Source organism: Piliocolobus tephrosceles, chromosome 14, assembly GCF_002776525.5.
Source record: "Piliocolobus tephrosceles isolate RC106 chromosome 14, ASM277652v3, whole genome shotgun sequence".
In the NCBI taxonomy this organism is placed as follows: Eukaryota; Metazoa; Chordata; class Mammalia; order Primates; family Cercopithecidae; genus Piliocolobus; species Piliocolobus tephrosceles.
In genome coordinates this window covers 28750682-28773267 of record NC_045447.1, presented here as the reverse complement: position 1 = coordinate 28773267, position 22586 = coordinate 28750682, and the positions used below count along the sequence as shown (strand labels likewise).

At 43.5% G+C, this 22586-nt stretch overlaps 1 protein-coding gene across 1 annotated transcript; it reads right to left on the bottom strand.

Moving 5' to 3' along the window:
* Positions 1–7109: 7109 nt before the first annotated feature.
* On the bottom strand, positions 7110–19592 carry TXN (thioredoxin). Its single transcript, XM_023202096.2, has 5 exons — positions 19132–19592; positions 14116–14220; positions 13577–13636; positions 7831–7896; positions 7110–7359 (listed from the first exon to the last, which is right to left on the bottom strand). The coding sequence occupies exons 1-5, from the start codon at positions 19153–19155 to the stop codon at positions 7297–7299; spliced, it is 318 nt and encodes a 105-aa protein (XP_023057864.1). The 5' UTR covers positions 19156–19592; the 3' UTR covers positions 7110–7296.
* Positions 19593–22586: the final 2994 nt, after the last annotated feature.

The following is a 22586-nucleotide window of genomic DNA, read 5'->3' as shown; positions in this document are numbered from 1 at the left end:
TATCATAAAAATTGTTTTCAATGTTAAAAGCAATTATCTACCTGACCTCAAAATGTCAACAATATCAAAATTCAGAACTTCTGTTTACTTAACTCCATGAAGTGGGTGAAAAGACAAGCCCCACACTGAGAATATATTTGCAACCATAAAGCCCATGAAGAACTGGTATCTACAATGGATAAAGAATGCCTACAAATCACCTAGTAAAGAATGGACAATTCAATAGGAAAGTGGGACAAAGACTTAAACAGGTCACAAAAGAGAAAATCTACATAATCAATAGCGTACTGAAAATGTTCAGCATCACTAGTAGTTACAGAAATGCAAAATGGGGCTGGACACAGTGGCTCATGCCTGTAATCCCAGCACTTTGGGAGGCCAAGGCAGGAGGATCACTTGAACCTGGGAGGCGGAGATTGCAGTGAACCGAGATTGCACCACTGCACTCCAGCATAGAAGACACAGTGAGAGTGTCTAAAAAAAAAAAAAAAAAAAAAGAAATGCAAGATAAAACCAGGAAATATAATTACACATCTGCCAAATTTGATTTTATTTCATTTAAATTTAAGTCTAATGACACTATGGAGTATGTAAAATGGCAGGGACTCATTCCTGTATTTGGGGAAAGTGGCATTATCTAATAAGATTGATCAAATTTGTACTCTGCCCACCGTATGTGGTTTCCGAACCAGCAGCATTGGCATCTCCTGAGTGCTTGTTAAAAATGCGGAATCGTGTGCCTGTAATCCCAGCTACTCAGGAGGCTGAGGCAGGAGAATCACTTGAACCCGGGAGGTGGAGGTTGCAGTGAGCAGAGATCGCGTCACTGCACTCCAGCCTGGGCGACAGAGACTCCGTCTCAAAAAAAAAAAAAAGCAGAATTGCAGACCCTGCCTCAGACCTGCTGAATCAGAATGTCATGCACATGTTAATGTTTGAGAAGCACTGTTCCGTGACCCAGAGATTTTACTCCAAACACATACCTTAAAGAACCTCTTTCACATGTGTTCCAGTGATGTGTTCGAGTATGTTTGTGGCAGCATTGTTTTGTAAATAAAAACTGAGGCTAGCTCCAGTCCATTAGCAGCAGAATGGACAAACAAATTATGGTGTAGCTATATAATGGAATACTATGGATCGGGAAAACAAATGAACTACAATTATGTACATTAGTGACACTCACAAGCATAATGTTGAGTGCAAGAAGCAGATCACGGGATGATACCACTGACACAGCATTCAAAACCAGATGAATTATCTTGTTTAGGATATACAAATATGAAAAAGGCAAGGGTGCTGGGCGCGGTGGCTTACGCCCGTAATCCCAGCACTTTGGGAGGCTGAGGCAGGTGGATCATCTGAAGTCAAGAGTTCGAGACCAGCCTGACCAACATGGTGAAACCCCGTCTCTACTAAAAATACAAAATTAGCTAGTGGTGGCGCATGGCTGTAATCCCAGCTACTCAGGAGGCTGAGGCAGGAGAATTGCTTGAACTCGGGAGGCAGAAGTTGCAGTGAGTTGAGGTCGTGCCATTGCACTTCAGCCTGGGCAGCAAGAGTGCAACTTCGTCTCAAAAAAAAAAAAAAAAAACAAGGGTATAATTATCACAAGAGCCACATGGGGTTATCCCTGGGTGGGTGGAGGAAGAAGGTATGATCAGTATACTACACTGGGGACTTTCAAGACATTGACAATGTTCTATTTCACAACCTGGGTGATCACTACACAGCTAGCCATTTTGCTGATATTTCTAAAATAGTGCATGTGTTTTATATATTCTTCTGTATTTCACAATTAAACATTTTTAAAGAAGTTACATTCATGAAAATGAGCTTGAAGTTTCACACTAAAAAATTAGTAAGACATTTTTGTGGAAGTTTTATACAAATTCAGTAGTTAACAGTCTCTGCAACAGTTTCAATTTGGTTTTTGTGTTAAAATGATTTTAAGTAGAAATGTCATTTTTTCACTAAGCCACATATAGATGTTCCCAAATCCTTTCCACTGCAACCCAGTAGGGGGTTCAAATATTCTTTTCTTTGTATGCCATGACATAAAACACATTGTGATGCAGGGAACTACGGACCAAATTATTTCCAGTGTTCAAGGCTCCAACCGTCCCTTGCAGCTTCATCTGTTGCTCTGCTTCAAATTCTAGCTGTTGGATTCCTTGTCTTCCTCCAAAGTAACTGCCATGCCATTAAGCTCATGCTTTTTCTGGATGACCACGAACAACTCTAGGGTAGTGTGCTATACTATACATTTTGGAGTATTCATGTAACAGAATACTGTATTTGCCTCTCCCCTTCCCTCCCCTCCTCTTCTTTTTGAGATGGAGTCTCACTCTGTCACCTAGGCTGAAGTGCAGTGGTACAATCTCAGCTCACTGCAACCTCCGCCTCCCGGGTCTAAGCAATTCTTTTGCCTCAGCCTCCCGAGTAGCTGGGATTACAGGTGCCCACCACCAAGCCCAGCTAATTTTTATATTTTTAGTGGAGACAGGGTTTCGCCATGCTGGTCAGGCTGGTCTCAAACCCCTGACCTTAGGTGATCTGCCCGCCTTGGCCTCCTAAAATGCTGGGATTACACGTGTGAGCCACCACACCCAGCCAATATTTGCCTTATTTTAATGACTAGTTATTCTATATTCTATGGAACTATAAATCCTATATTTACCTTCATTACTATATTGACAATAAGTAAAAATGTGCTAATAATATTTCTAGATTTATTAATATTAGTAATCCATTTTGGGGACAATAGAATTTATGTGACATTGAATTGTGCTGTGCAATTACTGAGATTTGTATGAAGTATGGTCTTTAGTTAACTCTAATATCTTTAATATTTTAAATAGGTGATAATATATTCAAGTTTGAGGCATCTACTCTAAACACTTGTTCCGTAACAAAGCAACCAAGTTTAGCATCTGAATTTTTTGGAGGTTGGCAGTAAAGAGCTATGAAATGATATGAATGAGAATAAACACTATGATATTTATGTTCATCTCTTAAACTGCTTTTGAATCACGAAATAAAAAGCATCTGTTAACTACCTTCTGCAACAATTAGGATGTTTGCCCATCTCATGCTAAGAGACTATCAATGAATTTCATTGTGTTGACCACAATCACTGTCAGAGATGGGTGATCAACTGGTCACCCATCATCTCCTGGCCATATTGTATATCCCTTAAACTGCTGGTTCTCAACTTTGAATGCACATCAGATCATCACAAGTGTCCAGGCAACACCCAAGACCATTTACAGCAAAATCTCTGGGAGTGGAATCCCAACATCCCTTTTGTCTTTGGAAAGCTCCCTAGTCGATTCTCAGTGCTGCCAAAATTTAGAGCCACGTCCCTCCCAGTCCCTTTCACAGTACCTGCTGGAATCTTGCTTTGGATCACGAACTGTCTCTGTATCTTTTATGTGTTCTTGGAACATCAACTCCTTCCTTAACAGAAATCTCCTAAGGGCTCCCCCTCCCCCAACACTTTACATTCCACATACCCAAGTCAGGAGGTGACTGGATATTTTTGCTTGTCTCCCCACCTAAGGCCCCTTCCAAACCACTTCTTGCAAAATCTCCTACTCCTTTGAAACTCATTCATTAAGTTGTACCCACTTCCTACCTTCCTTACTGCTGCCATCTGCTATCAGCCTCACTCACTAAAGATGGTTTACCTCACAGACTTCTCTTTCCATCCCTATGCCCATTTTCTTTCCCTGAAACCCATGTATGCTCCTGGCCTCAAATCCTTGACCTGCTGAGTTCCAATCTTCCTCTATCCCACTTCACCATCTTCTCATGGTCACCCTAGTCTTTGTCTTCCCTGGAAATTTGTTTCTCAAACCTGTTTTTAAATCTCGCTCTGCTCATCACCTCCTATCCTCTTAAAGTTTGCTTGCTCAGTCACTCCCACTGCCACCTTTCTTTGACCTTGTCAAGACCTCTAATCCTCACCCCTTTCTCTCTGGCTCACCAGCCTCTTCTTGGCTTCTCCTCTCTACTTCTCCAGCCTTGATTCTATACTGCATCAGTATAATCAATCCCTCAAAAGTACTGTCAGCTTCTCTGCATCCCCACTCGCTACTGGACTCAACTACCAAGACCCAATCCTGCTCCAGCTTCAATTCTCCACAGGTCTCTGAGGTCCTAACAAACCTCATGTGGGCACTCAACTATGCCCAGAATCCATGCTCTGCTTTGCCACTGTGAAGATAACAATTTCATACCTTCTCCTCAAAACTGCCTGCTTGGAAAACACAACTGTCAGATGGAAATACCATCTTCCCATCCCCAAATCGACAAGTTCTCTCCAACCTTGCGCTCACTTTCATCTCACTGGTTATGGTGGAGGAAAGACATAATCAACACCAATCTCTCCTATTGTGCTCTGAATCCATTCTTTTTCTTTTTCTTTTTTTTTAAATACCAGCTTTATTGAGGTATAATTGACAATTGCTTATATTTAAGGTGTACAATGTAATTATTTGATATATGAATGCACTATGTAGTAATCATATTAATTAACATATCACCAGTTACCATTTGTGTCTGTGTGGGGGGTGGGGGGGTGGGGTGAGCATACTTAAGACCTACTCTTAGCAAATTTCAAGTAAACAATACAGTATTATTAACTATAGTAACTATGCTGTACAGTAGCTTCCCAGAACTTATTCATTTTATAACTACAAATTTGGGCCGAGCACAGTGGTTCATGCCTGAAATCCCAGCACTTTGGGAGGCCGAGGTGGCCGGATTGCTTGACAGATATGAGAAGTGTGATTTCTGTTCCCACCAAACTGGCTTCCTTCCCCATCCCTACATAGGAATTTTGTGTTGCAATCACCAACCTCCATTTTGTTTTCTCAATCTTACCTTTCTTAGCCCCAAGGGAATTTGATAAATGACACTCCTTCCTTTTTGAAATGCCCTCCTCTGTTCTTCCTGGATGAAACCCTCTTCTGGTATTTCTCTTTCCCCTCTGGCCATCCTTCAGTCTCCTTTGTTGGTTCCTAGTCTACTTGACCTCCAAATATTGAGTCCTTCAGTCTAACTTGAGCCCTCTTCACTCTGGACTCCTCCTGGGCAATGTCATGTTTGTTTATAAGTGCCATTCTACATGACAATGTCTTCCAAATTTCTATCCCAGTCCAGACCTGTCCTTGGAGCTCTCAACTAGGTGCCCAGCAGCCTGCACAGCACCTTCAGTGGGATGCGTACCACAGAAGCACCAAACTCAGAAGGGCCAGAGACTGATTCCCTCACCACCACCTTTCTCCCTCCCATCCTCACCTCACTCATGACATCACATCATACCCCAACCACCCAGGGCTTCCGCCAGAAACCTGAGATTCACTCCTGGGTCCTCCTCTCACAAGCCCGTAAGACTGTTCCATCTCTATCACCTCCCCACTGTCCTCCTAGTCACAGCCATCATTATCTCTGATCTAGATAATTGCAAAAGCCTAACTAGGGCTGGGCGCAGTGGCTCATGCCTGTAATCCCAGCACTTTGGGAGGCTGAGGTGGGTAGATCACCTGAGGTCAGGAGTTCGAGACCAGCTTGGTCAACATGGTGAAACCTCATCTCTACTAAAAATACAAAAATTAACTGGGCATGGTGGTGGTGGGTGCCTGTAATCCTAGCTACTCAGGAGGCTAAGGCAGGAGAATGGCTTGACCCTGGGAGGCGGAGGTTGCAGTGAGCTGAGATTGCGCCATTGCATTCCAACCTGGGTGACAAGAGCGAAACTCCATCTCAAAAAACAACCTAAAAGCCTAACTGGTTTTCCACTTTTTAGTTTCCATTTTCTTTATAGGTGCCAAAATAACTCCTATTATCAAAGCCTGTTACCCTACGATGGTTTCTCATCCCTTCTAGAACAAATAACACCTGGGCTGACCTGGCCCTGCCACCCTATCGAGCTTTATTTCATGCTCCTGATTATTCTACAAGGTACCAAGCTCTTTCTTGACTCTGTCCTTGACTCCTTTGTGTCTGTCATTCTCTCTGCTGGAAAGCTGATTCCCTGGCTCTCAGCAGGCTGAAGTCCTTTTCATCCATCAGCTCTCAGCTTACAGTCACCTCACAGAACCCAGGTCCAACCATCTGATGCAAAGCAGGTTCTCCTATTATTCTCAATTACTGCACCCAGTTTTTGGTTTTGCCTTGTAGAATATACCAGTCTATTATTCACTAGTTTGTCTCAGCTTCTAGAATGTTCGCTGTATGAGGATGAGGGCGTCTTAGTCACATCTTTATTCCAAGCCTAGCATGATGCCTGGCCCATAATAGGCATTCCTAATATTTTGAGAGATCATCTGAGTTTGGCATCCTAATTTCACATGAGGAAAGAAACTCAACTAAGGGCCCATCATTTTCCTACTTATTCAGATTGTTGCACTGAGGGCAATGTAGTAGTTAAAAGCACATATTCTGGTACCAGACTTCTTTGGTTCAAATCCCAGCTCCTCCACTGACTAGTTGTGATGCAGGGGAAATTACCACTCTGTCTGTTTCCTCACTGGTAAACGGGGATTACAGTATCTATATCTAATAGGATTGTTGCAAAGATTACATGAATTAATAGAAAGATGATGCCTGGCTTATGATAATTCTTCTCTTCATTATTACGTAAACTCAAAAATAGTTTCTTCAACCCCCCAACCCCTAACTGTGCTTAGAACACAAGAAACAATGTTCTTTGAATGATATAACTAATAATTTCCCACAATTTTTACCACTCAGGACAGAACCTATGTCTGGCCTATACAACTAGACTTTCTCAGATACTTCGAGGAGAATCAAGATCCTTGTGGCAAAACAAACAAACAAACAAAACAATTCCTTCATGGGTGGACATCCATTTTGGTCATGCTGATCTTTTGGAGAGCACAGAGGATTTACCTGCTAGAACAGAGAACACTATTTTCTCTGTTAAAAGTTAACAAATGACAACATACTACTTTATTACCTGCATTACCCCTAACAAGAGATTTTTGTAGCAATACATTAAGGTAGCAATAATAATTTTTTAAATCTTAAAATAATCAGTGGCCTACAAGGTTACTAAAAAGTGATTGAGAATATAGGAAAATACATTAAATGATCATTTCGCATTTATTTTGAAAGCTATTCAGACACCAGTTTTAAAAAGTGTTAGAATTAACGTTTTATTGTCACGCAGATGGCAACTGGGTTTATGTCTTCATATTTTATATTTTTGTAAATTAAAAAAATTACAAGTTTTAAATAGCCAATGGCTGGTTATGTTTTCAGAAAACATGATTAGACTAATTCATTAATGGTGGCTTCAAGCTTTTCCTTATTGGCTCCAGAAAATTCACCCACCTGTTAAAAGAATATTGAACTGACATTAGATGTAGCATTGTAGCACTGTTTTATACATAAAATATCAGCATAGAATGAACGAAGAATATGGGTGGAGGGAAGAAGAGGTATAATCTTATTTAAAATAAACTTCCCTGAGTAACATACAGTTCATTTAAGTTATAAACAAAGAAAAAGTATCAAAGTCAAGAGGCTTAAGTACAAATTTTCTTTTACACAATACCTAACAACAACAAATGAACTGCCCAAGTCTAAGAAATGTGCTTTATGATATAAATAGGAAAGATCGATTTTCAATTAGATGTCACATTATATACTTAAGCCAATGAAGAATGACATATTTAAAAATTCTTAAAAGCAGAACTTGGCGATATGCCTCAATCTTTGAAGGGAACATCACTCCAGTGGTTTATTCACTTATACTGGGTTTCCTGTTGCCCAGTTAGAGTTTTAAAGGTCAGATGTACGTACCTTTTGTCCCTTCTTAAAAAACTGGAATGTTGGCATGCATTTGACTTCACACTCTGAAGCAACATCCTGGTAGGGAAAGTAGCAGGGGAGAGGATTAAATACAAGACTGTCAGTACTGAGCTTTGACAGAAGTAATCCAAAACCAGAATCTTCTCCCTGTCATGTACCCCACATTTCAGCATGAGGATATTTTTCAGCATATGAAAATTAATATGAATATAATTGCAGTACAAAAGCCAAACCGGTTATATTCTCAATGAAAAAGTTTTATTAATATTTACTTCCTTTGATGGGCACAACAGGCAGAATGTTCAGAATGTTACTAGCATCAGATACTCCAGCAATCCAATATGCTGTTTAATCCAATCAAATTCTCAACTATTTTCAGTATCATACAAAGAAGCAACAAAAAATTCTGCTACAATTGGACTCAGTATTATAATCTTAACTATTCCTTAGAACTAGTACCTGTTGTTTCTTGCTCATAATTTTTCCAGTTTTATTATGAAGGCAGAGTACACAGAATGATTATATAAGGTCTAAAGTCTAAAAAAATAAAAGGCAATTGTTCAAGAACAAAATCATAGTAATCTAAAGGAATAACCCCACACTGGGTTTACTGATTATTATTATTTTTGAGACAGGGTCTGGCTCTGTCACCCAGGCTGGATGCAATGCAGGGGCACAATCTCAACTCACTGCAACCTTCACTTCCCAGACTGAAGCCATCCTCCCTCCTCAGCTTCCCCAGTAGTCGGGACTACAGGCACATGCCACCAACCTGGCTAATTTTGTGTGTGTGTGTGTGTGTGTGTGTGTGTGTATATATATATATATTATTTTTTTTTTTTTTGTAGAGACAAGGTCTCTCCATGTTGCCCAGGCTGGTCTCAAACTCATGAACTCAAGTGATCTGCCTTCCTCAGGCTCCCAAAGTGCTGGGATTACAGGTGTGAGCCACCACACACAGCCTCCTGCCTATTTTTAATTAAAAATTGATATGTGAGGCCAAGGCCAGTGGACTACCTGAGGTTAGGAGTTTGAGACTACCCTGGCTAACATGGAGAAACCCCATCTCTACTAAAAATACAAAAATTAGCCAAGCATGGTGGTGCACGTCTGTCATCCCAGCTACTTAGGAGGCTGAGACAGGACAACTGCTTGAACCTGGGAGGTGGAGGATGCAGTGAGCTGAGATCACGCCACTGTACTCCAGCCTGGGTGACAGAATGAGACTCTATCTGGGGAGGAAAAATAAAAAGACTTTGTGGATTCTCAAACCTTGCTGCAGTATCAGAATCACCTGAGGGATACTACAAGTTTCCCCATCAACCCCTATCTTAAACCATTACAGTTAAAGTCGAGCTTCAGGTGACTCTGACGCTGTAACCTTTGAAAGCCATCCTACTGAGAAAATCCACAAATTCCTAACATTGCAAATTGGGCTAGTTGATTCATATTTTCTCCTCTCCTAGAAGTGGCTCTTGCTACAGCTAAAGATTCTTCTGCAGCTCAAAGGTAAATGAAGTAACAGACATTCCTCAACTGTGGAATGCTAAATGAGAATTCTTGTAATACCCCACGCTCAACGCATTGTTCATGCTGTAAGAGGGCAAGGTTTGGAGGACAATACCATGAAACTGGTTTGGTTTGGAACTCAATAGGGATTGAAAATGTCAGCCAGACACTCAAAAGAGGACTGGGAAAGAAATACAGTACTCAGCACCTAAGCAGCAAAAGCTATACAGGACAGCAAGCGAGCAGGCAGGATTGTTGAGAACCAAATCATGGAAACCAACAGAGAACTCTCAAGGGGAAGAAAGGCCAGCTACAAACACTATGACGACCTCTAGGATGGTGGCTGGCACTACTGTTGAGGAGTTCTTTCTACGTAATCTTTACTTTTTCTTTTAATGCTGGACACCTGCTGAGAATGAAAGTACAGGTTCCAGTAAGAGGCACAAGGACAGTAAAGGCTGGAATAAAAATGGCGAGTGTTTACTGAATGCCTACTATTGAAAACTCACTCAAAGTAAGGGTCAGAGGGAGGTCACCATTTATAAAATAAGTATCATAACCCTGTTGGCTGTCAGAGAAATAAGGTTGGTCTCCCATTTTCAAAAGGGCTACTGCTGATACTTTTCTATGAGTCTATGGAGGCAAAGTTAAAGTTCCCCAGTTTGTCAGAGGGTCACTTCAAGGTTTTAAAAGACACTTTCAGGCCAGGCACGGTGGCTCATGCCTGTAATCCCAGCTCTTTGGGAGGCCAAAACGGGTGGATCACTTGAGGTAAGGAGTTTGAGAACAGCCTGGCCAGCAAAGTGAAACCCCGTCTCTACTAAAAACATGAAATTTAGCCCGGTGTGGTGGCAGACGCCTGTAGTCCCAGCTACTCGGGAGGCTGAGGCAGGAGAATTGCTTGAACCCGGGAGGTGGAGGTTGCAGTGAGCACAGATGGCACCACTGCACTCCAGCCTGGGCGACAGAGAGAGACTCTGTCTCAAAAAAAAAAGATACTTTCAGGGTGATGAGAGTGCCCCAAGCAGACATGAAGGAGGAGCTGTGTTATACGGAAGTCCTTGAGAGCTTTGCACACCTATAGTAATGCACCATTTAACATTTGGTCGATGACCAAATGTAATGCACCAATTAACATTAGGTCGATGACAGACCGCATATATGTGGTGGTCCCATAAGATTATAATGAAGTTGAAAAATTCCTCTCACCTAGTGATGGGTTAATGTCATAGCCCATCGCATTAGCTGGTGCAAACAAATCTGTGCTGCAATTACATAAAAAGTGTACCACTACAGACTGCTTTATCTATGGAGGAGACATTCTTTTGTTCCTTTACTTTCTTTTTTTTTTCTTTTTTGAGATGGAGTTTCACTCTTGTTGCCCAGACTGGAGTGCAATGGCGTGATCTCGGCTCTCTGCAACCTCCGTCCCCTGGGTTCAAGTGATTCTCCTGCCTTAGCCTCTCAAGTAGCTGGGATTACAGTCATGCACCACCACGCCCGGCTAATTTTGTAATTTTTTTAGTAGAGACAGGGTTCCTCCAATGTCAGTCAGGCTAGTCCCAAACTCCTGACCTCAGCTGATCTGTCCACCTCGGCCTCCCAAAGTGCTGGGATTACAGGCGTGAGCCACCGCGCCCGGCCATTGTTCCTTTACTTTCTTAATAACCTTGCCTTCACTTAAAAAAGCATATCACTACAATTATGTACAGTATATATTACTTGATACTAAGTACAATTATGTACAGTATATACTACTTGATACTAAACAGCTAGATTACTGGTTTTTGTATTTACTATACTTTCATCATTAATTTAGAGTGTATTCCTACTTATTTTTTTAAGAAGAAAGTTACTATGAAACAGCCTCAGGCAGGTCCTTCAGGAAGCATTCCAGGAGAAGGCACTGTCTAGGTTGTGTAAGTACACTCTATGTGTGCACAACCAAATTGCCTAACATTTCTCAGAAGGCATCCTCATCATCAAGTGACGCATGACTGTACTTCCCAAAGGCAGTAAGAACACCTGTCCTCAGTACAGTATGGTGCATTGCTCTGCCTCAAGAGACTGACTTCACCTTCTGTGCTGCAGTCCCATTACCTGTTCAATGAGGGTGCTAATAAAAAATATTCTTATAGTTATCGTGAAGATTAAATGACATAGTGCATGCAAAGGGCTTATCATGGCATCTAGCACCTATTTACTTTCACATAAAAATCAAGGCTGGGCGTGGTGGCTCATGCCTGTAATCCCAGCACTTTGGGAGGCCAAGGTGGGTGGATCACCTGAAGTCAGGAGTTTGAGACCAGCCTGACCAACATGGTGAAACCGTCTCTACTAAAAATACAAAAGTAGCCAGGCATGGTGGTGCATGCCTGTAATCCCAGCTACCCAGGAGGCTGAGGCAGAGAATTGCTTGAACCCAAGAGGCGGAAGTTGCAGTGAGCCGAGATCACGCCACTGTACTCCAGTCCAGGTGACAAAGCGAGAGTTATTATAACTGTTATTCTCAAATGTTAGTCTCAAAAAAAAAAAAAAAAAATCAAGTTGTTATTTGATAGGATCGGTGGCAGTTAGAATTTCTCTACTCCAGGTGCAATTTTCCCCTAGCTAAATTGACCTTAATAGAAGAAATAAGACTAAGTTTGATTAAAAAAAGGAACAAGGATTTTTTTTTTTTTTCACAGAAGTGCAATTGCACTCTTTTTCTTTTTCTTTTTTTTAAAACTCCGGGACACATCTAGAACAGTAACTTAACAACCATGCCACATTCATCATTCATTCTACACCTATACTACATGCAAGGCAGGTGTGCTAGGTGAAGGGGAAACCAAGGTGAATTAAGACAGGGTCCCACCCTGATCCTAGGAATCTACTGAGACTAATGGTAAAGGACAGACATAAAGATCATTATAATAATTGCCAAGATTTACTGAGTACTTAGGGCACACAAGGGGGTAAGTGGAGAAGGGGTGAAGCTCATGACAAGAAGTTAGTCAGGGAGGAAAGGAAAGGACAGACCAGAGGGAGGAGACAGCACAAGCCAAGGCAGGGGTTGCCCAAGGTACAGAGTCAAAATATGGCTGAGAATATGCAATCGGGGGTTGCTGCGCCCTCCCATGTTTAGAAAGCACTGACATTTGCCTGTTTTAAGTGACCCTTCAGCCTTTATTGGACATTCCATGTTTGCTCAATGAATAAGCAACCTTGGGAGATTGATGTGACAGGTCTTAAGGCTCAAGGAAGAGGAGTGACTGACCTAAAAGCAGAAGCCAGTGAGCTAGGACTGGAAGCCAGGTCCAGCGCCTCTGTTGCCACACTGCACCCCTCCCCCATCGCCTTTCCTTCTCCACTGGGGCTAAGTGAAAATGCTCACTTATCTGCAAAGGGCCCCGAAGTGATACCTCTTCAACAGGCTCTCCTAGGTCAGCGGTCATGTGCTAAGCACCGTATCTATACCCACCATAAGACAGCATCCTCTAATGGGTAGTGCTTAAGGTCAAGAGCTGAGAAGCCAGACCACTTCATTTTAAATCCTAGCTCAGCCACATACTCACTGAAACTTCATGAACAAGCTGTGTTTCAGTTTTCTCATCTATAAAATGGGGATGATAACAGCACTCAGGATTAAATGAACTGATACTTAAAAACTACCCAGAATAGTGCCTGGCATATACCTAGTGCAAAATAAGTATTCATTAAATAAAACCAAACTTGGAATTTCTTCCAAATTATTATCTCAGGTACCTTGGTGTTTGTTTACCTGTTAAAACATTTGTGGTTTCTAATTGACTAAAAGCAACCAAGACTAGAATAGGCTTGCAAATGCAGGTTCTCATGCTACTGCAAGTTCACAAAGAGCCCTACAAGCAGTCTCATAATTTGGTGACCCCATCAAGCCTATGGATGTAATGATCATAGCTAAATTCAATCTCTATTTATTGAGCATCTCAGAGTGTAAAGTAGAACGTAGGGTTTTAGAAAGGTGGGTGGCCAATAAGATTCAGAAGTCTTACTGATTTATTTGTGTTTACTTTAGGATGTGATATACAGCTCCTGATAGCTAGGATTAAGCTCCTAACTTACCTGCTCTTCTGAGATAGAACTTTTTAGATAGGATTACAGTTCTAGAATTATTTGACATATTTATGGAAAAAAGCACTGTGCAATTCAGAGGAAAAGGCCAATGTGAAAAGCTCAGTAGTATCTCATATTTCCAGCTACGTACCTGACAGTCATCCACATCTACTTCAAGGAATACCACGTTGGAATATTTTTCAGAGAGGGACTGGAAAATTTTAAATGAAAAATCCAAAAAGATTTAGAACTAGGTAACGGCAATCAATGTACTCAAGCTTCTTAAATGAAAACTTAATAAAAGTAGAGACTAATTAAAGATCCAAATATTTAGATCTTTGGAGACATAGATCTAAGAGACATAAATTTTCTCTAAATCAAATTTTTCCTAGTATAAAACAGTTTGTCATATCAAACTCTGAGGCTGGGATTTCAAATAAGGCCCATGTTTCAATGTGGAAAAAAAATAACTATTTAAGACAAAATTAACTTCTAAAATTTATTTTCAATGGGCTACATGTATCAAACCTAAATTATTTGTTATACTACTGCTTCTAGACCAATGATCCAGCCAAAGAAACCCCCCTCCCACCAAAACCAAAATCCTTTAACTGTCTTTCTTTCCTACCTTTGTGACCACCAACCCATAAACACAAATATCTTACAAAGTAGACACTGTTTAATACTCACATGAAAGAAAGGCTTGATCATTTTGCAAGGCCCACACCACGTGGCTGAGAAGTCAACTACTACAAGTTTATCACCTGCGGTGTTCAACGCTTCCTGAAAAGCAGCCTAACAGCAAAAAAAAAAAGCTTATGTTAAATAAATAGTTAAATATTAAACCTTCAAAAGAAAGACTCAACACAATCACACAAAGTACATTTTGGAGGACCTCCTTTCAGGACCTACTTTTTAGCCAAAAAAAAAAAAAAAAACCTCCAAACAAGCCAAATAAAACTCTGTTTGAAGAAATTCTATATATTGTTGATAGTGTTACTTGATAAGATGAAACAAGATATAATGTGTAGAGCATACTGATATTCATGTCTTCATGACTATTTTATAAAATATTGTGAACTGGCTAATTTCTCTTTCCACCAAACAAAAGGAAAATAAAAATAGTTATTTGTACTAAAAATGTTTCCTTGTCAAGGGTAGGTATATGGTAGACATTCACTAAACACTTATGGATTATGAAGGGGTCACCTGAAGTCACAAAGGCATAGGATTTTGCAATTGAAACATCACAAGTTACTTTAAAAAAAAAAAAAGTTGGCTGGGCATGGTGGCTCATGCCTGTAATCTCAGCACTTTGGGAGGCCGAGGTGGGTGGATCACTAGGTCAGGAGTTCGAGACCAGCCTGGCCAATACAGTGAAACCCTGTCTCTACTAAAAACACACAAAAAAGTAGCTGGGTGTGGTGGCTCACGCCTGTAGTCCCAGCCACTGAGGAGGCTGAGGCAGGAGAATAGCTTGAACCCAGAAGGTGGAGGTTGCAGTGAGTCAAGATTGTGCTACTGCACTCCATCCTGGGCAATAGAGGGAGACTCCATCTCAAAAAAAAAAAAAAAAAAGCTACGACTTTTGATTAAACTCATTTGTCTATGGTAGAACATACGAAAATCTAAAATTTTTTGAAAAGTCAAGGAAACTAACCTTCCCCAAACCTCAACACTCAGACATCACTGTTGACATAAGCATAATGGGGTTTCCAGAGTTGAGATCACACGTTTACCAACTTTTGATTTTTGCCCTTTATTTTAAAACTACACCCTCATCATTCATTAAATGAAAATTTTAGTTCCTCATGAAGGAAATTTTTCTTAGATATTGTTTTTCATAAGGAATGCTTGTTAAATAAAATTCTTAGTAGAAATGATGAAGAAATCTCTTACCAGTAACTTCCCTGAATTATTTACTATCTAGATACTGTAACCCTGGGAACCGAATATTCTAGTTACCAAGGACTCATTTTTGTTTTGTTTTGTTTTTGAGGCGGAGTTTCACTTGTTGCCCAGGCTGGAGTGCAAAGGCCTGATCTCAGCTCACTGCAACCTCTGCCCCCACCGAGGTTCAAGTGATTCTCCTGCCTCAGCCTCCCAAGTAGCTGGGATTACAAGCCTCCACCACCAGGCCCAGCTAATTTTTGTATTTTTAGTAGAGATGGGGTTTTGCCATGTTGACCACGCTGGTCTTGAACTCCTGACCTGAAGTGATCCACCCGCCTTGGCCTCCCCAAAACAAAGGAGTCATTTTAACCACAATTAGTCTGTTAGTGCTGACCAAAACCAAAAACCAAACCAGAGCAATTAAGATAAATCAAAACATAAACATCTATATCTGAAGTCTAGGTTTTCTTCAAGGAAACAACACTGGTCAAATAGGTTTAATAAAAAATGAACATTCCCCGCCCCCCGCCGCCACAAGAGGTCCCATAAAGAAAGAAATCAAATAAATAAAACACCATAAGATAAAAAACCAAATAAACAAGAAAACACTAATGTGACCTCAGGTAGTAATAGTTACTTCTCTAGATTTCTAATTTCTACCTCATGTTTTTGGGAAAATAATTCACAATTGGTGTTCCTGAGAAAGGTAGGACAACACTTCCATAAATTTTTCAGTTATGCAAATCCCTCAACCCCACCCCTAGAGGTGGAGACATGGGGAGGGCTGCAGCAGGGTACATTAGAAGTATAGCAATTGTTTTTCCAAATCATCACTGATTGTTCCAAATCAATTTCATTCAAAGCCTTCCCTAATGTGATTTTCAAGAAAGTTAAACCAGGCATCCTCTACTGCAAGATCCAGGTGAGACAGGAAAAAAGGTCAAGAAATGCCAACGTCTGGAATAAACATTTTTGTTTTTTTAACATGATTAACCCTCATTAAAAACTTGAGATTACTTTCAAGAGGGAAGGTATTTCAAACATACTCAAGGCTTTTCCAAAACAGTTCTGAATCAAATTTAAACACAAGTACCTAAAATTCTGAAAAGAGGCATGCAACAATAACTTTTAGCCTAAATGAACATGAGTTACACCCCAGGTATGTGCAGGCTTCACGTACAAACTCTCTTCTGATACTTCCAAATGGGTATCAGCTTGAAAATTATTCAAGAGTATATTACTAAGAAGAAATCACAATTTCCAGCTCCCAGAAACTAACAGTTACTATTAACAAATGTCTCCATCACTGACACCAATAATCTGGGGGAAGCAAAACAATGTAGTTGGGGTAAATAGGAGCAGAGTCTAAGATCTCTTTGCTTAAACATTCTTACTCTGAAGGTAGTAAGTGTGAGTGGTTTCTGAAGTATTTAGCCAAGTGCCTTGTGGATGGGAGTTGAATAAATGGTAGGTGTCATTCTTCTTCTTCTTTTTTTTAAAGTGTTTATTTCTTCCTCATCACATTTACAATCAATTATTCCATTCCTCTCTGAAATAGATCCCAGTTGGCCCTAACGTACTAACAGACTACCTCAGAAACAGAATTGTTCTCAATGACCAATGATGCCAAATTTAGTCCATTAGGATGAAAACGTAAGATGTATTCAACATTTACAAATAACAGGCTGGGCGCGGTGGCTAACACCTGTAATCCCAGCACTTTGGGAGGCCGAGGTTGGTGGATCACCTTAAGTCAGGAGTTCCAGACAAACCTGACCAATGTTGTGAAACCCAGTCTCTACTAAAAATACAAAATTACTGGGCGTGGCGGCGCATGCCTGTAATCCCAGCTACTCAAGAGGCTGAGGCAAGAGAATCGCTTGAACTCGGGAGATGGAGGTTGCAGTGGGCCAATATCAAGCCACTGCACTCCAGCCAGGGCAACAAGAGCAAAACTCCATCTCAAAAAACAAACTAACAAATAACAATCAGATTAGTGTAACTTTCGATCAATGACTTTGGATTGTTACTTTGAGGATTGATTATCAGGGCCTGTGGGCCCCAGGCTGTAGTGCTTTTTTTAAAGTTCCTGTCACCCTTGTACACCTTTGTCAATGGTAGAAGAGGAAGGTGCCACCATGCTCTGACAACTGGGAGGACTAAACTGTGCTCCAGAAATCCTAATCAACTTTCTGTTTGTAGTAGCTGGATATTGTGACAACTAACATAGACCACTCAAAGGTCTTCTGGCTCCGTGGAGAGGGTTCTCAGCAGTTTGGTTATACTGAGGTTGCCAGACCCTGGAGAACAGAATCCCAGCCCCACTCCCTTCCCCAGGAATGGACTAAAATTTGTCACACAATAGGTGCTTGGAAAAAAGTATATGAAAGACAATTCACTACTAAGGATCTTTTCAACACATGAGGGCTGCTAAAATGAGAATCCGACTAAGAAAATACTGATTAAGAGGAAGATAAAAGACGACAGTGGCAATCAAAATATGAGGAAAAAAATTCTGAGAGTCAATAACAATCAAAGGAACAAAAGGATCGGGGACACATTGCAGACACACTTCTGTTTCCGAAGCCCACCCGGCACCAAACAGGTGAGGGCACCCAAGGCGGGCGAGGACCCGCCCTCCCCTGCTTCCCGCGGGTGGGGAGGGGTAATCGCAGGGTAGGAGCTGGCGAGGGGTCTTCTACCGTTCGGGCAGTATCAATTTCCTCCACTCACTTTTCTGACGCTGCATTTAACAAATATTTCTGCAATGGCTACATTAGACGCTGCGTGTTAAGCTCTGGGTTTCCCAGTCTACAAGGTTTTAGGCTTGCGATAACTTTCGAACATGGGAAGTCTGTTTTGCCTTGGGCATTTTTAAGAGGACAAAACATCGATCGGGATACCGACAGGTCGGCGAGCAGGGGCAGGGCGCGGCTGCACCCAGGAGGAACCCTGGCTCCAGCAAAACCCACCGACTGAGGGTGAATCACGGACGGGCAGGGCAGCCGAGGCTCCCGGGCCCAACCTTGGGGACTGAGTCATTCCAAAGCCACTGCTGCCGGAAACACGCCCTGCGCCACAGGAGTCCCGTGGGCGCGGCCCGGACCTCACTTCCTCGCGGTCACCTGGGGCCCTCTGGCCTCCTGGCCAGACCTGCACGTGCCAGGGGGTCTCCAGCCGCAATCCGCCTCCTCAGTGCGGATACAGCACGCGTCACCTTTGGAGCCGGGAATGGGTGGAAGCAGCCGGGGGTCTCCGGCCTAGACCAGCTCCCAAGGGAGACCACTATCCCCTCTGCGGGTGGATCACTTCGCATACGGAAAGGCAGCGGCGGCCAGCGACCCGTGCCTTCTGCAAGGGGCCCTCTCTATCCTTGCCTAGGGCCTGAATCTGGATACAGAAGGGGGCCAAGGGCGGACCCCTTCTATTCCCTCACCTTCCTCCAGTCGGGGCTGCCCGGACAGGAGGGTGCAGGAAGGGCAGCGTGGGGACTCCTCACGCTGCCCGCGCTCTCACATCTCCCGGGCGCTCCCTGCGTGCGTGCAAGCCCCCGGGGCACAGGGTGCGGGCAACCCTGGATACAGCCACTCCGCCCTCCAGGGGACCCTCGTCCCTCTCTTCCCTTCCGCTAGGGCAGGCTCCACCGCCTTGGGCGCGCCCAGGCCGCTGCTTCCCTCAGTCCCAGGCCGAGACGCCGCGTCCCTTTCCCCCGGCGATGCAGAGGGGCGGCCTCCGCATCTCCCGCCACCGCCTTCCCCAGCTACAGAGGCCGCCCGCGGCGCCGGCGCCCTGGCCTTCCCGGGGAGCGCGTACCTTGCTCTCGATCTGCTTCACCATCTTTGCTGCTGGGGTCTGAGGAGCGGCTGTAAGGACGGATGGAAACGGATCCAAAGCACCAGACCGAGCTTGAAGATTCGCCGCTTGCTCTCTCTTTATAAACGGGCACGCCCGGCGTGCGTGTGGCGGGGGCGCGCGCGCCCGCCCGGACCTCCGCGCCCGCCGCTGCGCCCCGGCCACGCCCCGCCCCTGGAGCCTGCGAGCCGGGATCGGGGCGGGGCTGGCGCAAGCGTGGGGCGGAGCTCCAGGGCCTAGGCTCCTGCGCCTCCGAGCCCAGCTCGCACCCCAGCTGAAAGTGGGGATCAGCACTGCGCGTGACGGTGGTAGGCGGGGAGACGGACAGTCACCCCCAGAGACACAAGGTCCTTCCCAGGTCACCTGGGGATGCGTCCGCCGCGCCTGAATCGAACGCGCCCACGCTCGAGATGGGGACAGTCCTGGGACCGCCCAGGCAGGGCTGGATTCCTCGAAAAGTCCCGCCACGCCCCGGCCACCACCAGCCCCGTGAACCTCACAAAGTGCTGAGTAACGGTGACCAGGAAGTTTCTCGGTGTGTACGTCCTTGCCTCCTCTCCAGAATTTACCGTGACCGTTCTCTTCTCTAACCTCCTTCTGTTCTTTCATTTTCACTGCTGAACCCGCTACTCCAGCTTGACACAGCGGTTTAGTGAGGTAGAAACGACCGGGGGACTGGTTGGGCTCTTGACCATCAGACAGCTGCTTGTGAGATGGAAGTGCCGCCGGATTGAGCTCTGCAACTTAGTTACGCAGTTGTGACCCTAGAAAGGTCCTGACCTCCTAGAGTCTCAGTGTTCCCTTCTGTAGAACGCGAATCATGATGGTCTCAATCTCACGGTGGTGTTATTTTGAGGGTTAATAGTGCTTGCAAAGTGATCAGGACCGTGCTTGCCACATAGTAAATACTCCATAGATAGTTCTTATTCGGTGTCTTGCGGGGACTGATTGGGCCTGGCCACCTTATACAGCATTTACAGTGGGACAGCACGCAAATTTGTGTGTTTTTTCTAACGGAGGCAGACTCCTGGAACAGAAGTCGGAGTTTACATTGATCCAGGAATGCCTGTTGCAGGTTATGTCTGGCAGGGCTGGGGATTGTGGAAGGTGGGTGTGTTAGCTGACCTTGTGGAGCCAGGAAGGCCTGTCAGCGGGAAAGTGGAGGTTGAAAAGCTGCTCACAGGAGAGCCGGAAGGCTGGGAGGGAGAATCCCAAGTCTGTATTTTTAGAGCTGAGCTGTTCCCAATGAAGCTGCAACTAGGTGTGATTGCCTAGGGGTGGTGAAACTGCTGCCTGGCTGCCCCCTAGAACCCCTGGCTTCCTTCTTTTGCCCTTTCAGACAGAGGAAGGGAGGAAACCAGAGGTTTTGAACCTATTGTGCAAAGTTTCTAGGGGGCTGAGGAGCACGGAGCATGAATATGGATATAGGCAAGGGACACATTCTAAAGACAGCCCTAGAGGGAGGGAAGACAGACTGCCCCGAATGCAGCAACATTCCCAAAGAGAGGGAGGTTACTGGGGTAGAGAGGAAGGAGCTGTATGGAGCACCCATAGCAGAATCTATAACCTGCTTTTCCGTTGCTTTTTTCAGTTCAGCTGCATCTTAGCTTCCTGGCCTTTATCTGTTTGTTGGTGAATTTGCATAGGTGATGACAACAAATCATTGAGTTACAGGAAGGGGCAATGCAGGCCATCCTCAATGTTCAGTGACTCAGTGAAGGAGGTACTCCCTCTCCCCAACCTCCACAGAACCAACGCAGAGTAGATGTGGAGGACGGTACAGTTATAAGGAACTGGGAGGCCAGAGTATGTGTTAAGAGTCTGGACTCTGCAATTTGACTCCCTTGTCCTCATCCCTCCATGACTGGGTAACTCTAGGCAAGTCTAAATAGCCTTTTTGTGCCTCAGTTTCCTTATCTGAGAAGTGGGCATAATAATAGCTTGTGCTATTATAAGGATTGAGTGAACTAAAATATATGTAAAATGCTTAGAACTGTGCCTAGTGTGTAGTGAGTGCTGCATGAACTATGATTATAGGCTATTAAATGAATGATGAGATCCATCTGGAATGATGACAGAGCTAGGGTGGAAAGAGGGACAATAACAGGTGTCAGTCTTAAAACGAATTAAGTAATGAAGACAGTAGTAATGAACAATGAACTCTAACATAAGCCTCAAAGGAAAAGGGCTTTTTTTCCCTGCAAAGAAGAGAGAGAAGTGGGCTGGATCTGGTCCCAAGGAGCAGGTTCCCTCCAGTTGTGGTAAGGAGGTGACATTCTTTGAGAAGAGTGAGGTACAGGGGAATTATTTGGGACTGCCCAGAGAGGAAGGGTTCATTTGTGCAGAGAAATGTAGAGGCTCTGTGTATTAGTCAGAATTTTCAGTTGCAAGGAGAAATTCTAGCTCAAACTGACGTAAAGCAAAAAGAGAATTAGTAACTCATTACAAGAACCCCAGGGGCCTAACAATGTCACAGGGCACCATCTCTCTAGTTTCATTCTCAAGTAGGCACTCTATGTAAGAGTGAAGTAGGCAGCTCCAGACTTAGGTTCCTAGTAGTTTAGTATCTCTGCAGGAAGAGTGTTCCTCTTCCTTGTTCTTGTAAATGTCTGAGAGGCTGACCTTCACTTTCATGGTGGGGAAAGGGATTAGCCTTGATTGAAACTTTGGACTAAGAGTAGAGAAAATCCAGGTGGTTACCAGAAAAAGAAGAGATTGCTGCCGAAAAATGATGTTTTCATGTCACCCAAAAGGGCAGAAACATGTAATAAGGGTGATGGACTGACTTCAGGCCTGGGTGAGCTGAGTCCAGCCTCCACATGGGACTGGAGAACTAGGTCAGCTGTCTTTGTTTGGGTCTCAACTCAAATTTGAAGAAAACGCAGTTGTAGGATTTCTGAAACAAGTTTTTCTCACATCCCAGGTGTCTCTGAGTGGTCTTAACCACCTAATTCATCATAGCCAGAGGTACTCAATGATACTGCACATTCCTGGACCACACCCAGACAGACATACAGAATCAGGTTTTTAAGGTAGGGCCTTGTAATCTGCATTTTTATTTATTTATTTATTTATTTTCTTTTTCTTTTTTTAATGTTCTAGGGTACATGTGCACAACGTGCAGGTTTGTTGCATGCGTATACGTGTGCCATGTTGGTGTGCTGCACCCATTAATACTCGTCATTTACATTAGGTATATCTCCTAATGCTATCCCTCCCGCCTCCCCCCACCCCACAACAGGCCCTGGTGTGTGATGTTCCCCTTCCTGTGTCCAAGTGATCTCATTGTTCAATTCCCACCTATGAGTGAGAACATGCGGTGTTTGGTTTTCTGTTCTTGCGATAGTTTGCTGAGAATGATGGTTTCCAACTGCATCCATGTCCCTACAAAGGACACGAACTCATCCTTTTTTATG